Source organism: Capricornis sumatraensis, chromosome 3 (assembly GCF_032405125.1).
Source record: "Capricornis sumatraensis isolate serow.1 chromosome 3, serow.2, whole genome shotgun sequence".
Classification (NCBI taxonomy): Eukaryota; Metazoa; Chordata; class Mammalia; order Artiodactyla; family Bovidae; genus Capricornis; species Capricornis sumatraensis.
In genome coordinates this window covers 82,494,302-82,509,289 of record NC_091071.1, presented here as the reverse complement: position 1 = coordinate 82,509,289, position 14,988 = coordinate 82,494,302, and the positions used below count along the sequence as shown (strand labels likewise).

At 39.9% G+C, this 14,988-nt stretch overlaps 1 protein-coding gene and 1 non-coding gene across 2 annotated transcripts in view; both read right to left on the bottom strand.

Moving 5' to 3' along the window:
- Positions 1-14,988, bottom strand: part of CCDC148 (coiled-coil domain containing 148) — a 204,332-nt gene that overhangs the window by 167,340 nt on the left and 22,004 nt on the right. The window contains 2 exon segments of the mRNA XM_068969477.1: positions 3,266-3,472; positions 9,134-9,272. Of these exon segments, the coding sequence (XP_068825578.1) occupies positions 3,266-3,472; positions 9,134-9,272 (346 nt within the window).
- Positions 2,336-2,483, bottom strand: LOC138077343 (U12 minor spliceosomal RNA). The gene has a single exon (XR_011144784.1). It is a non-coding gene; the product is annotated as a U12 minor spliceosomal RNA (small nuclear RNA).

The following is a 14,988-nucleotide window of genomic DNA, read 5'->3' as shown; positions in this document are numbered from 1 at the left end:
TTGTTGAAACTCATAGAGCTTTACACTAAAAAGGGTGATTTTCTGTGATAGTCATCCAGTTGTGTCCGACTCTGCAACCCCATGGACTGTAGTCTGCCAGGCTCCTCTGTCCATGGGAATTCTCCAGGCAAAAATACTAGAGTGGGTTGCCATTTCCTTCTTGACATAGGGATCAAATCCAGGTCTCCCACATTGTGGGCAGATTCTTTACTGTCTGAGGCCCCAGGGAAGTTCCCCAAAAGGATGATTTTAACCACATATAACTTATATCTCAAAGATATTTAAAATTAAAAGAAAACAATTTCATTGCAATTAAATTGTTCATCAAAAAACAACATTAAGAGTGTGAAGAGACAAGTTACAGATTGGGAGGAAAAAATGGAATTTGCCTACAGAACATATAAAGAACATACAAATGAGTAAGAAAAAGAGCAGACAATGGAATAGAAAAATGGGCAAAGGACCTAAGTGGGTGTTTCACAAAAGAGGATATTCAAATTGCCAATATGCATAAGAAAAGCTGCTCAACATCTTTATTCTAAATGCAAATGAAAATCATAATGAAGTCCCACTACACAGTCATCAGATTAGCTGAAGTTAAAGATTTGGCAATACCAGCATTGGCAAGAATGTGGATTAACTGAAACTGGTCATAAATTTGTATAACCACTTTGGAAAACTATTTGGAAGTATTTAACATGAGCCTTATGATTCAGCAATTCCACTCTGAGGTAATTATCCAAGAGTTACAAGAGCCTATGACCACCATAAGTCAAGATCAAGGATGTTCATAGCACCATTATCATAACATGAAAAGCTGGAAGCAAATCAAATGTCCATCAACAGGAGAAAACACAAAGAAACTGTGGTATATGCATATGCACAAAATATTACCCAGATGATTATGACATGCAACAAGGATGGAACTCACAGATATGATGCATGAAAGAAGTATCAAAGACTATATACTGTATGATTTGACTCATATGAAATTCACCAATAAGCAAAACTAATCTTGAATGATTCGATGAATTCGGAATGGTAGTCATGGATTGGGGCTAGTATATATTGGTGGGGGACGGGCTTCCTTGTAGCTCATATGGGAAAGAATCTACCTGCAATGCAGGAGACCCTGGTTTGATTCCTGGGTCAGGAAGATCCCTGGAGAGACATTAGCTCTGTAGCCCATGGTAGATTGGGCTTTGTGTGTGTGTGTGTCAGTCATGTCCAACTCTGTGACTCCATGAGCTGTAGCCCACCAGGTTCCTCTGTCCATGGGGTTTCCTGGGCAAGAATACTGGAGTGGGTAGCCATTCTATTCTCTAGGGCATCTTCCTGACCCAGGGATCAAACCTGGGTCTTCCAAACTGCAGGCAGATTCTTTACCATCTGAGCCACCTTGGAAGCTTCATGTAAATTCTATTGCTTTTAGGTCCTAAGTTTATGCAATGTCAAAAGAAATATCTTTTTGTTTAAAAAACTGCAGAAGAGAAATTTTTCCTCTAATGTTTTCAAATGAGACATTTATTTGTTCATTTTTTAATTTATTTATTATGGCTGTGCTGGGTCTTTGTTGCTGTGCGGGCTTTTCTCTGGTTGTGGGAGCAAAGACCACTCTCTAGTTGCCAGGCATGGGCTTCTCATTGCGGGGGCTTCTCTTACGGTGAAGCGCAGGCTCCAGGTGAAGGGCTTCAGTAGCTGCAGCACACAGACTCATTAGGTGCGCCTCCAGAGCCCTAGAGCTTGCAGACTTCCCTAGTTGTATAGGGTCGGTAGTTGTGGAACATGAGCTTAGTTGCTCTGAGGCACGCAGAATCTTCCTGCACCAGGGATTGAACTCATGTCCCCTGAATTGGCAGGCAGATTCTTAGCCACTGGACCACCAGGGAAGTCCAAGACATTTGTTTTTATATGCTATTAATTGCTCTAATGTAACATCTACCAGCTTATTTTTTCTTTCAAGAGAATAAAATGTTGTAATGTCCTCCTACTATGTCATTTATCAATATATTAAGATCTGTGCACTTTACTGTGTGTATGCTGTACCTCAATACAAGTGTGTGTGTGTGTGTGTGTGTGTGTGTTGCATGCATCTTTATTTCTCAAGCACAAACAAGTAGTTGGCATTATACTGCAGTTACAGAAGTAAGTTTCAGAGAACTGCCTAAGGTCACTAACTCCTGGTTCAACAGTTTCATGGTTAATAGTATTTTCAGCAATTCTGTGAGGTCCGAACAGTTCCCCACCCAGACTTCAACAGCAAAGGATTAGTCAACTCCTTGTCCTGTCTCAGCTGATTGGGTCAGGCCATTCTACTCTTTAAGTATAAGGGGGATTGGCACATCACAACTCCCAGGCATCCTGCAAAGTAGGCAGGTCACATTAGGGACAGATTTACCCACACAAAAATTCATCTCACATTAGCTGTGAGGATTCAGTGTCACCCCCAATCATAATTTTCCTTACTCAGGAGTTTAAAACATGATACAATTTATGATTGACAGCCCTTCCAACACTCCTAGGGAGGCCAAATCCACCTGGGGCCTCTGGGACTCATGCACCCGTGATCCATTTGAGGGGTGCAATTACTCCCAACACAGCAACCACTCTTGTTTGCAGTTCTGCCATTAAGGCAGTTTCTCTGTACTTCCCGATTTTGTGCTGTCTGTACTTCCCTGCGAGCCTCAGACACCAGTCCCCAAGATTCCACTACAAGGGTTACCCACTCAACTCTTCAAGCCATCCTGGAGGTTCCTCGCTGGGTCTGGGCAGGAGGAAAACCCAATCTGCTCCCCATCTCACTTTGTTGAGAGCTCACACAGCCCATCAAGCTCTCCCCAACGTATCTCTTCACAAATCCTCCCTCCTCTTCGTAACTGGATCCTTTTTTTAAAAAAAAAAATCTTTAAAGTGAATGAGAGGTTCGTGAGTCTGAACAAGTATCAGACATTTACTCTATAATTACACTGTATTTTCATCCCGTACCTCATGCTGATGTATAGCATTCGTTGTTGGTATTGGATATCCACAATCAGAACTTTAATACTCACCTCCTGTTCGACTTCAGGTTGAACTATATGAAACTGTTGATTGTTCACAATGTTTTGACTTAAAGCAATTGCAATTTCATATACTTCAAACTAACAATTTTATTCAAAATAGGCTTTTTAGAGAAATTTTAGGTTGGAATTGAATGAACAGGAAAAGTGAATTCTGAAATGAATACTCAGGCAAATACTGAAGCATCATCTGCAAAGCGTCTCACCTTGGCTTTCAGATCAGCACACACTTCCTGTTGCTTTTTCCTGTCCTTAGCCAATATGCTTTCCATTTCATGAGTTGCACAGGCTTCGGCCAGTGTCAGCACAGCCTTCTGTATAAAGTCTCTCCTATTCTTATTCCAACTTAATATCAGGATTCTTCGCTGCTCCTTAGCAAAGCGATACTGGTCACAATGTTTCTCATGTTCAACCTGAAAAGACAACAGATGATAAATGTTTATTATGAAACTGAGCTTATGTGTTATGTCATTGCTAGAAAAGTGAATAAAATGAATTAAAATCAATGATTTTGAAAAGTGAAGACTGAATATCTTAATAGTAAATACAACAATCAGGATCAGGTACCAGTCCCAGATTTCTGGGTCCATGGCTACTTGGTGACTGAGGACCAGTCATTTATTCTTTTTAAGTTTTCATACAGGATGGAGTCAGGCCAGATGGCCCTAGAACAACTTCTACTTCTATATGGCAATGAATCTATGAGCAGAAAACATGATTTCCCCTGCATATAATTTTAAAAATACTCTATCTTTAAATCAGTCTTGCTATATTAATAACGACTTCAGGTGCTTTGGTTAGACATGTGCTAATAAACATTAAAAATCACTACAATAATTCTAAAAACTCAGTTTGCCATTGATTAGGGAAACAATCAGATACTAGAACATCTAAACTGAAAATAATTATAGCACTGACAGTAGCTCTTCCCACCCCATGCTCTTGAAGGGCATGACATTCTTACATGGGTATCAGTAGTTCTTACTGCCAGTGAATACCAACTCTGGGAGAGCTGAGTCTTCAGAGAAAGAAGAAGAGAGATAGCCGAGCAATTTGAAAAACCTCTGTAGGTGATTCTGAAATACTCCTTATAAAAAGGTGTGTGTGTGTCTATGAGAGCTCAGTTGCTCAGTCATGTCCAACTCTTTGTGACCCCATGGGCTGTAGCCTGCCAGGCTCCCCCATCCATGGGACTTACAGGCAAGAATACTGGAGTGGCTTGCTAGTCCCTTATTCAGGGGTTCTTCCTGACCCAGGGATTGAACCCATGTGTCTTGCATATCCTGCGTTGGCAGGCAGATTCTTTACCACTAGTGCCACCTGGGAGGCCCCTATATAAAGGTATGTCACCTGAAATTAAGAATTGATGACCTAAATAATTCTTCATTTTGCTAGTATAGACCACATATCTGAATTTAATATATTATTTAAACTCTAAGTGATGTGAGAAAAGAACCTAACAAACAAGATAAGGTGGCTCCTACTTAAAAAAAAAATTTTAATTTAGGTATGGTTAATTAAGTAAACAATGGTATGATCACTCACCTAGAGCCAGACATCCTGGAATGCGAAGTCAAATGGGCCTTAGGGAGCATCACTACAAACAGAGCTAGTGGAGGTGATGGAATTCCAGTTGAGCTATTTCAAATCTTAAAAGATGATGCTGGGAGAGTGCTGCATTCAATATGCCAGCAAATTTGGAAAACTCAGCAGTGGCCACAGGACTGGAAAAGGTCAGTTTTCATTCCAATCCCAAAGAAAGGCAATGCCAAAGAATGCTCAAACTACTGCACAATTGCATTCATCTCACACGCTAGTAAAGTAAAGCTCAACACTCTCTAAGCCAGGCTTCAACAGTATACATGAACCGTGAACTTCCTGATGTTCAAGCTGGATTTACAAAAGGCAGAGGAACCAGAGATCAAATTGCCAACAACCGCTGGATCATTGAAAAAGCAAGAGAGTTCCAGAAAAACATCTAGTTCTGCTTTATTGACTATGTCAAAGCCTTTGACTGTGTAGATCACAACAAACTGTGGAAAATTCTGAAAGAGATGGGAGTACCAGACCACCTGAAGTGCCTCTTTAGAAATCTGTATGCAGGTCAGGAAGCAACAGTTAGAACCGGACATGGAACAACAGACTGGTTCCAAATAGGGAAATGAGTACATGAAGGCTGTATATCGTCACCTTGCTTATTTAACTTACATGCAGAGTACATTATGAGAAACACTGGGCTGGAAGAAGCACAAGCTGGAATCAAGACTGCCGGGAGAAATATCTATAACCTCAAATATGCAGATGACACCACCCTTATGGCAGAAAGTGAAGAAGAACTAAAGAGCCTCTTGATGAAAGTGAAAGAGTAGAGTGAAAAAGCTGGCTTAAAGCTCAACATTCAGAAAACTAAGATCATACTTCATGGCAAATAGATGGGTAAACAGTGGAAACAGTGAGAAACTTTACTTTTGGGGGCTCAAAAATTACTGCAGATGGTGACTGCAGCCATGAAATTGAAAGATGCTTGCTCCTAGGAAGAAAAGCTATGACCAACCTAGACAGTATATTAAAAAGCAGAGACATTACTTTGCCAACAAAGGTCCATCTAGTCAAAGCTATGGTTTCTCCAGTAGTCATGTATGGATGTGACAGTTGGACTATAAAGAAAGTGGAGCACCAACGAATTGATGCTTTTGAACTGTGGTGTTGGAGAAGATTCTTGGACAGCAAAGAGATCAAACCAGTCCATCTAAAGGAAATCAGTCCTGAATATTCATTGGAAGGATTGATGCTGAAGCTGAAACTCCAATACTTTGGCCACCTGATGCGAAGAGCTGACTCATTGGAAAAGACCCTGATGCTGGGAAAGATTGAAGGTGGGAGGAAAAGAGGACGACAGAGGATGAGATGGTTGGATGGCATCACCAACTCAATGGACATGAGTTTGAGTAAACTCCACGAGTTGGTGATGGATAGGGAGGCCTGTCGTGGTGCAGTCCATGGGGTCGCAAAGAGTTGGACACGACTGAACGACTGAACTGAACTAAGTACATAATGAAACAGGCTATGGCTTCACTTAAATCAAATATCAGCTACTAAAATCCATTCTATAAAGTTCTTAGCTTTAGTCCTCAAAGCCAAGACTATGCTTAAAACTTGTCAAACACTAAGAAAAAAAGTACACATCATACAGAAATGCATACTAATTATCCCAATGTAAGAAGTAAATGCAAAAATCTTTATCATATTAACAGTAGGCAAATACAAAAATCTATACAGTTAAAAGAGACAGCTGGTCACAGATACAAATGGAATCAATACAGAATAAAATGAAAGCTCCAATTTAATAAATTAAGACTTGTATAAAATCTAGAATGAGTTATTAATATTATATAACATATTTTTTGCATAACAACAATTTGCAATAAAGTAAAGGTCAGAAGGAAAACAAATAACTGAATGGGGATTAATGGGATGGGAGAGGTTGGTCATACTAGTTGTATTGGCTTTGCTTCAGTTTCTTCACCTGAAAGGTAAGGAAAATTATAATACTTCTCTCATCCAGTATTATGAGCACTACAGGAGTTTACACATGACTGACATAAAATAAATTCTATACACGTTAGTACTGTTTCTTTAATTTGTTTATTTTTCATTGAAGAATAATTACTTTACAGAATTTTTGTGTTTTCTGTCAAAGCACAACATGAATCAGCCATAGGTATACATATATCCTCTCCCTGCTGAAACTCCCTCCCATCCTCCTCCCTCAAGTATTGTTACTTGATTTAAAACAATTACAAAAGTACAGAATATGTGATAATATTTTATGGCATGGCCCAAAATATTTAAAAGGTAAGAGGCCATACATGTTTGTTTGCATATATGTTTTAAAGTGAATTACTGTAAAATTCATTGGTGACATGGTAACTTCTGTTTCCTTGTCTCTGCGGTCTTGTCCAGTAAAGAATGTAGCCATAACTTCCCAGGCCTGTCTCAGGGGAACTTCAGACAAGAGTCTGATTTATGACTGTGGGGCATTTGTGTTCAGATCCATCGAGGGGACCAAGTGGAGTTGTGGTGTAGGGAGACACAAGCTACCAAGGCAAGTTTTGGCTTCCCCGTGACTAGAAGGATTGAGATGCGGCAGGCTGTGTGAATGGAGGGGCAAACAACCCATTTTTTGGCAAGACTGAAGGAATGGAAGAACCTCTGAGATGGGCCAGTGAATTTGCAGACACCTAGAAGTCAAACACAAGCAGAGCAACCCAGAGGACCGTGGTGAAGCTCTCTGGGGTAAGTAAGCCACAGAAGAATAAATGTTGCTAGAGGGGTCTCCCATCTTTTTATGCAACATGTTGTTGTTCAGTTGCTAAGTCATATCCGACTCTGTGACCCCATGGACTGCAGCACACCAGGCTTCCCTGTCCTTCACCATCTCCCTAAGCTTGCTCAAACTCAATGTCCATTGAGTCAGTGATGCCATCCAACCATCTCATCCTCTGTTGTCCCTTTTCCTACTGCCCTCAATCTTTCCCAGCATCAGGGTCTTCCAATGAGTCGGCTCTTTGCATCAGGTGGCCAAACTTGGAGCTTCAGTTGCAGCATCAGTCCTTCCAATGAATACTCATAGTTGATTTCCTATGGATTGACTGGTTTGATCCTTTGCTGTCCAAGGAACTCTGAAGAATCTTCTTCAGAACCGCAATTCAAAAGCATCAATTCCTTTGGCACTCAGCCTTCTTTATGGTCCAAACCTCACATCCATACATAACTATTGGAAAAACAATAGCTTTAATTAGATGGGATTTTGTCAGCAAAGTGATGTCTCTGCTTTTTAATACATTGTCTAGGTTTGTCATAGCTTTCCTTTCAAGGAGCAAGCATCTTTTAATTTTGTGGCTGCAGTCATTGTCCACAGTGATTTTAGAGACCAAGAAAATAAAATATGTCACTGTTTTCATTTTTTTCCATCTATTTGCCATGAAGTGATGGCACTGGATGCCATGGTCTTAGCTTTTTTTGAATGTTGAGTTTTAAGTCAGCATTTTTTACTCTCCTGTTTCACTCTCATCAAGAGGCTCTTTAGTTCCTCTTCAATTTCTGCCATTAAGATAGTATCATCTGCATATCTGAGGTTGTTGATATTTCTCCCAGCAATCTTGATTCATCCAGTCCAGCATTTCACATGATGTACTCTGCATAGAAGTTAGATAAGCAGAGTGACAATATACAGCCTTGATGTATTCCTTTCCCAATTCTGAACTAGTCTGTTGTTTCATGTCCAGTTCTAACTGTTGCTTTTTGACCAGCATACAGGTTTCTCAGGAGGCAGGTAAGGTGGTCTGGTATTTCCATTTCTTTAAGAATTTTTCACAGTTTGTTGTGATCCACAGTCAAAGGCTTTGGCATAGGCATGCACCATACTGTCTTGTATAATGACAGATTTCATACTATAACCCTATTATTTTCTAGAGTGTAGGAAACAAATAATTTTAGAGCACCATTTAAAGTATATATATACCTGCTGCTCTGTGACAACCTAGAGGGGTGGTTTGGGGTGGGAGGTAGGTAGGAGGATCAAGAGGGAGGGAACATATGTGTATATCCATAGCTGATTCATGTTGATATATTGCAAAAACCAATATAATATTGTAAAGCTATTATCTTCCAATTAAAAATAACTTTTTAAAATATGTATATATGTGTGTGTGTGTGTGTGTACGTGTGTGTGTGTGTGTGTATGGTGGTGGTTTAGTTGTTAAGTCATGTCCAATTAATGCAACCCTATGGACTGTAGCCCGCCAGGCTCCTCTGTCCATGGGATTTCCCATGCAAGAATACTGGAGTGGTTTGCCATTTCCTTCTGCAGGGGATCTTCCTGATCCAGGGATCAAACTCAGATCTCCCACATGGCAGACTGGTCTCCTGCATTGCAGGGGATTCTCAGTTATTGCTGAGCCACCAGGGAAGATGTGTGTGTGTGTGTGTGTGTGTGTGTGTGTGTGTATAGTTTAGTAATTATTGACCACCAAAACAACTTAGCTTGGCAGTATATAAGGTCCAGCACTCACCAAATCATGCCTCGATTTGTGTGGAAGATATCTTTGTAACATGTCCAGATACAAAGTCCTTCGGCCACAGAGATCCCCAGGATACTGATCCAAAACAGCCTGGTAAATCCAGTGGTCTTCATCACTTAATTGGAAGTTTCTGGAAGCAAGAAAAATATCACATGATATTATGATTATTGAGCAATCAAAGGAGATTGAGGGACCTCAAACTGTTTAAGCTGTTGGAAAACGACAATGATTACATAAAATGAAGTCTGGAAAAAAATACATTAGCCAAATAAAATGTCTGCTCTATAAAAGGCTCAAAATTCTAACACAATGGGTTATTTCATTATTTCATGTTGCCATGAGTTCCAGGCTTAATCTGAAGAAGTTTGACAATGAGACGTCATATTTTTAAGATATTCTATCTTTCCTATAACAATATTTTTAAAATCATGACAATGAATGAAATAAACAAACATTGGGAAATAAATTATTAAGCATAGAGATTAAAAAGGAATTTTGCTAATTCAACAAAATTCCTATTTCTAGACTGGAGGAAAATACAAATGTAGACAAATAAACAACTACGTAAAGAAAACTAAGGCTTGAGGAAGGGACATCTGAAGGTTTGATATTAAAAGTAAGTCTAAAATTATCTTTTACTTTCTCCCCTCAACTTCCTGCATTGTGGCGCTAAGACTAAATGTTGGTAGTAAAAAGATACCCAATGAAATTAGATTTCAAAGTGATAAAGAAATCATTTTTCATAGGATCCCTACAAGTCACCTTCCCAATAACGTGGCCACCATGCTCCAAAATACCTTTTTTAATTCAGAACTTTCCTAGGCTTTGTGTTCTACAGGAGGTATTAGCAAAGCCCTATGCAGGGTGAAAAGGCTACAGGATCAGCTTGAACTGTAGACTGAATTAATGTCTCTTTATTATTGAGTTTATTTGCATATCATTATTCTTATTTAGTAAGTTGGAATAATCAAATACAGATGCAATCAGGGTGAATATTATTAGCAACAAATATTTCTTTGATCTAAGATGAAGACTCACTATTGTTTATTTCTACCATGTCAATGGTCTACTTTAAAGTTAACTGCAATTTAAAGCATCTTTATAATATGTCCTCTATGCCCTTGTAAACTATTTGAAGATTTAAAACAATAAAAACTCTTTAAATCATTGATATTAATTGACATTTTACCATCCTCATTCAAGTTACTCAGTTTCTTAAGGTATTCTGTTATTCTGATAAGTCGTAAGAAAGAAACAAAATTATTTTTCAAAGAAGATACCTTCTCTAACAGCTCTGTAATAGGAAGAAAAAGTGGGTTGGAAATATTCCATTAGGAAGAAACAAAGTCTGCAGTTCTTCTGTATGACATAACAATCTATAGCAGAGAAAGAATTCAAGATTTCATTCATTAAACAAATTGAGTGTTTGGGTTCTCTCTGAATCAGTTATGCATGTATAGACAACAATAAGGTGTCCACAAATAAAGAATTTCAAATAGGAGTATTAAGCCTGGTAAAAAGCTTGCCTGGGTGTTTTTGGCATTTAAAACACCCTTGAGCTTCCAGGATAGCTCAGTTGGTAAATAATCCAACTGCAGTGCAGGAGACCTCGGTTCAATTCCTGGGTAGGGAAGATCCACTGGAGAAGGGATAGGCTACCCACTCCAATATTCTTGGGCTTCCCTTGTGGCTCAGCTGGTAAAGAATCCGCCTGCAATGCAGGAGACCTGGGTTTGATCCCTGGGTTGGGAAGATCCCCTGGAGAAGGGAAATGCTACCCACTCCGGTATTCTGGCCTAGAGAATTTCATGGATTCTATAGTTCACGGGGTCACAAAGAGTTGGACACGACCGGGTGACTTTTACTTTCAAGTCTTCATGGACAGTATCTCAGGTCCTCTCTCAAGGAACTCATTTTGTTCATGATCCACATAAATGCATTTTAACAGCAGTCGTAGCCACAGAAAGGGATTCCCAGGTGGCACAGCGATAGAGAATCCACTTGCCAATGCAGGAGACACAAGAGATGTAGCTTTGATCCATGGATTATGAAGCTCCCCTGGAGCAGCAAATGTCAACCGACTGCAGTACTCCTGCCTGGAAAATGCCACAGATAGAGGAGCCTGGCAGGCTAGAGTCCATGGGGTCGCAAAGAGTTGGATGCAACTGAGCACACACACATGCAGCCAAAGAAATTCCTTATTTCTATTTGGCAAGCAACCAGAAAAGGGAACAGATCCAAAGTCCAGTCCTCATGTATGCTTTTAAACTATTTTTCTAATCAAAAGGACTTGAATACAGTTTGAATTTCCATCTATATTTGATTACAAATGTGGATGTGCAGGGGTGTATGTGCTGGGGAGGAGGAAGAGACAGAACCTAGGTCCAGTAAGTTCTGTTTTTGTTTTGTTTTTTTTTTTTATAATTTACTTATTTGCGCCAAGTCTTAGTTGTGGCACACGGGATCTCTGGTCTTTGTTGCAGCATGTGGGATCTTTAACAATGTGTGTGGTATCTAGTTCCTTGACCAGAGATGGAACCTAGGCCCCCTGCCTTGGGAACCTGGAGTCTTAGCCACTGGACTACCAGGGAAGTCCCAGTTCTCTTTTAAATTGTCATTTATCTACATAAAGACTGCTGTTGATGCTAGGCGCAGTCACCTTGACAAGCTAGAATTCCCATCATCAAGATGCTGATAAATCATGGATGTAACTTTCTCCTCTGGAGAATTGTCCTGGGCCAAATGGGAACAATCTCACCCAGGAGGGTACTCTCTCACCTACCTTTGAGAGCCAACCCCAAGCAATAATTGGCTGACATGGGGCACAGAAGACCAGCCCACTTGCCCCAAGATGAGACCAACTCTGTGATGCCATTTGTGCTCTGGAGTTTCACTGTGAGAGCAAACAGTAATCTGTTTCAACTGAGATCTTCTGCACAGACACCTTCCCCTCCTTCATTCTGCTTCCCTTACCATCCTTTTCCTGAGAGCTTTCCCCAACAAACCACTCATTCTTACAATCCCTGTCTCAGAACTGCTTCTACAGAACTTAACCTAAGATAATGTACGAGCAATCTTACACATAATTGTCAAAAATAATTTAAATCCTTTGGTAAATGGAGAAGTACTTCTAAGCTAATTGCTTTGATGATCTCTCATAGTGAATTGTGGTGTAAGATTGTGGCTGTCCTCAAAGAGAAAGTGCAAATAGCTAACATTTACAAAAATGATTTTTAAATAAAAGCACGCATTAAGCAGTGTACATCGCTATAAAAAATATAGCAGCAGAAGAATTCGTGGCACTCAGTGCATTTTTATACACTGCATAAATGTATTAATTAGGTGTCATTTTAGTGACATTAAAACCACATAAACATATGAAATGATAACATTAAAACGAGATATTTCAAACCAAGTATGCTGAGAACAATGATCACATTCATTTGCTATTGATTTTAGAAACCTCACATCTCATCAGCTTTTTCCAATTACCACAATTACACAAATTGTAAGACGTTATTTGCTACATGTAAGATAAAAATGAAAAACATGCTTATAAGAAATGATATATCAGTTCAGTTCAGTCGCTCAGTCGTGTCTGACTCTTTGCGACCCCATGAACTGCACCACACCAGGCCTCCCTGTCCATCACCAACACCCAGAGTCCACCCAAACCCATGTCCATTGAGTTGGTGATGCCATCCAGCCATCTCATCCTCTGTTGTCCCCTTCTCCTCCTGCCCTCAATCTTTCCCAGCATCAGGATTTTTTCAAATGAGACAGCTCTTCACATCAGCTAGCCAAAGTATTGGAGTTTCAGCTTCAACATCAGTCCTTCCAATGAACACCTATAACTGATCTTTAAGATGGACTGGCTGGATCTCCTTGCAGTCCAAGGGACTCTCAGGAGTCTTCTCCAACACCACAGTTCAAAAGCATCAATTCTTCAGTGCTCAGGTTTCTTTATAGTACAACTCTCACATCTGTACATGACCACTGGAAAAACCACAGCCTTGACTAAATGGGCCTTTGTTGACAAAGTAATGTCTCTGCTTTTTAATATGTTGTCTAGGTTGGTCATAACTTTTCTTCCAAGGAGTAAGCGTCTTTTAATTTCATGGCTGCAATCACATGGCTGCAGTGATTTTGGAGCCCAGAAAAATAAAGTCAGCCACTATTTCTACTGTTTCCCCATCTATTTGCAATCTATCTATAGTCCCCAAGCAGAGAAGGCAATGGCGACCCACTCCAGTACTCTTGCCTGGAAAATCCCATGGGTGGAGGAGCCTGATAGGCTGCAGTCCATGGGATCACTAACAGTCGGACACGACTGAGTGACTTCACTTTCACTCTTCACTTTCATGCATTGGAGAAGGACATGGCAACCCACTCCAGTGTTCTTGCCTGGAGAATCCTAGGGAATGGAGGAGCCTGGTGGGCTGCTATCTATGGGGTCGCACAGAGTCAGACACGACTAAAGTGACTTGGCAGCAGCAGCAGCAGCAGAGTCCCCATGAAGCGATGAGACTAGATGCCATGATCTTAGTTTTTGAATGTTAAGCTTTAAGCCAACTTTTTCACTCTCCTCTTTCATGTTCATCAAGAGGCCCTTTAGTTCTTCTTCACTTTCTGCCATTAGGGTGGTGTCATCTGCATATCTGAGGTGATTGATATTTCCCCTGGCAATCTTGATTCCAGCTTGTGCTTCCTCCAGCCCAGTGTTTCTCATGATGTACTCTGCATAGAAGTTAAATAAGCAGGGTGACAATACACAGTCTTGAGGTATTCCTTTTCCTATTTGGAACCAGTCTGTTGTTCCATGTCCAGTCCTAACTGTTGCTTCCTGACCTGCATACAGGTTTCTCAAGAGGCAGGTCAGGTGGTCTGGTATTCCCATCTCTTTCAGAATTTTCCACAGTTTATTGTGATCCACAAGTCAAAGGCTATGGCATAGACAATAAAGCAGAAATAGATGTTTTTTCTGAAACGCTCTTGCTTTTTCAATGATCCAGTGGAAATGATATATAAATACTCCCAACATTATTATTTTAGAGTATTTATAGCAGTTTCCAAAGCTGCTGGCATAAATTTTGAAGCAAATATTCACGTCAGTGATACTAATGACACCATCATACATATCCATTAGGATGCTGTTTGTGAAGGAGAAAACTCCCACCTCCATATATATACTGAGTCTCCTGGATAATAAAAATTTAACAGGTAGGTTCAAATATGATAACTTCTTCATAACAATAAACTAGCTATTTCCTACTTAGCATTTAAAATAAAATCAAATTTAATGTATCTGAATTTCTAAGTTCAAATTTTCACATTTATCTTCTCTAGTCAAACCTTCATTTTTTCATTGTAGAAAAAAATCTGTATAAAATAGTTTAATTATATGAAATAACTGAGGTTAGCTTTTACCTTCGAAAGTTCCTGTTTACTTTACCTGTTTTTTGCCAACATCCACTGGATCATGGAAAAAGCAAGAAAGTTCCAGAAAAACATCTAGTTCTGCTTATTGACTATGCCAAAGCCTTTGACTGTGTGGATCACAAAAAACTGTGGAAAATTCTGAAAGAGATAGGAATACCAAACCACCTGACCTGCCTCTTGGGAAATCTGTATGCAGTTAGTAACAGTTAGAACTGGACATGGAACAACAGACTGGTTCCAAATAGGAAAAGGAGTATGTCAAGGCTGTATATTGTCACCCTGCTTATTTAACTTCTATGCAGAGTACATCATGAGAAACGCTGGACTGGAAGAAACACAAGCTGGAATCAAGATTGCTGGGAGAAATATCAATAACCTCAGATATGCAGATGACACCACCCTTATGG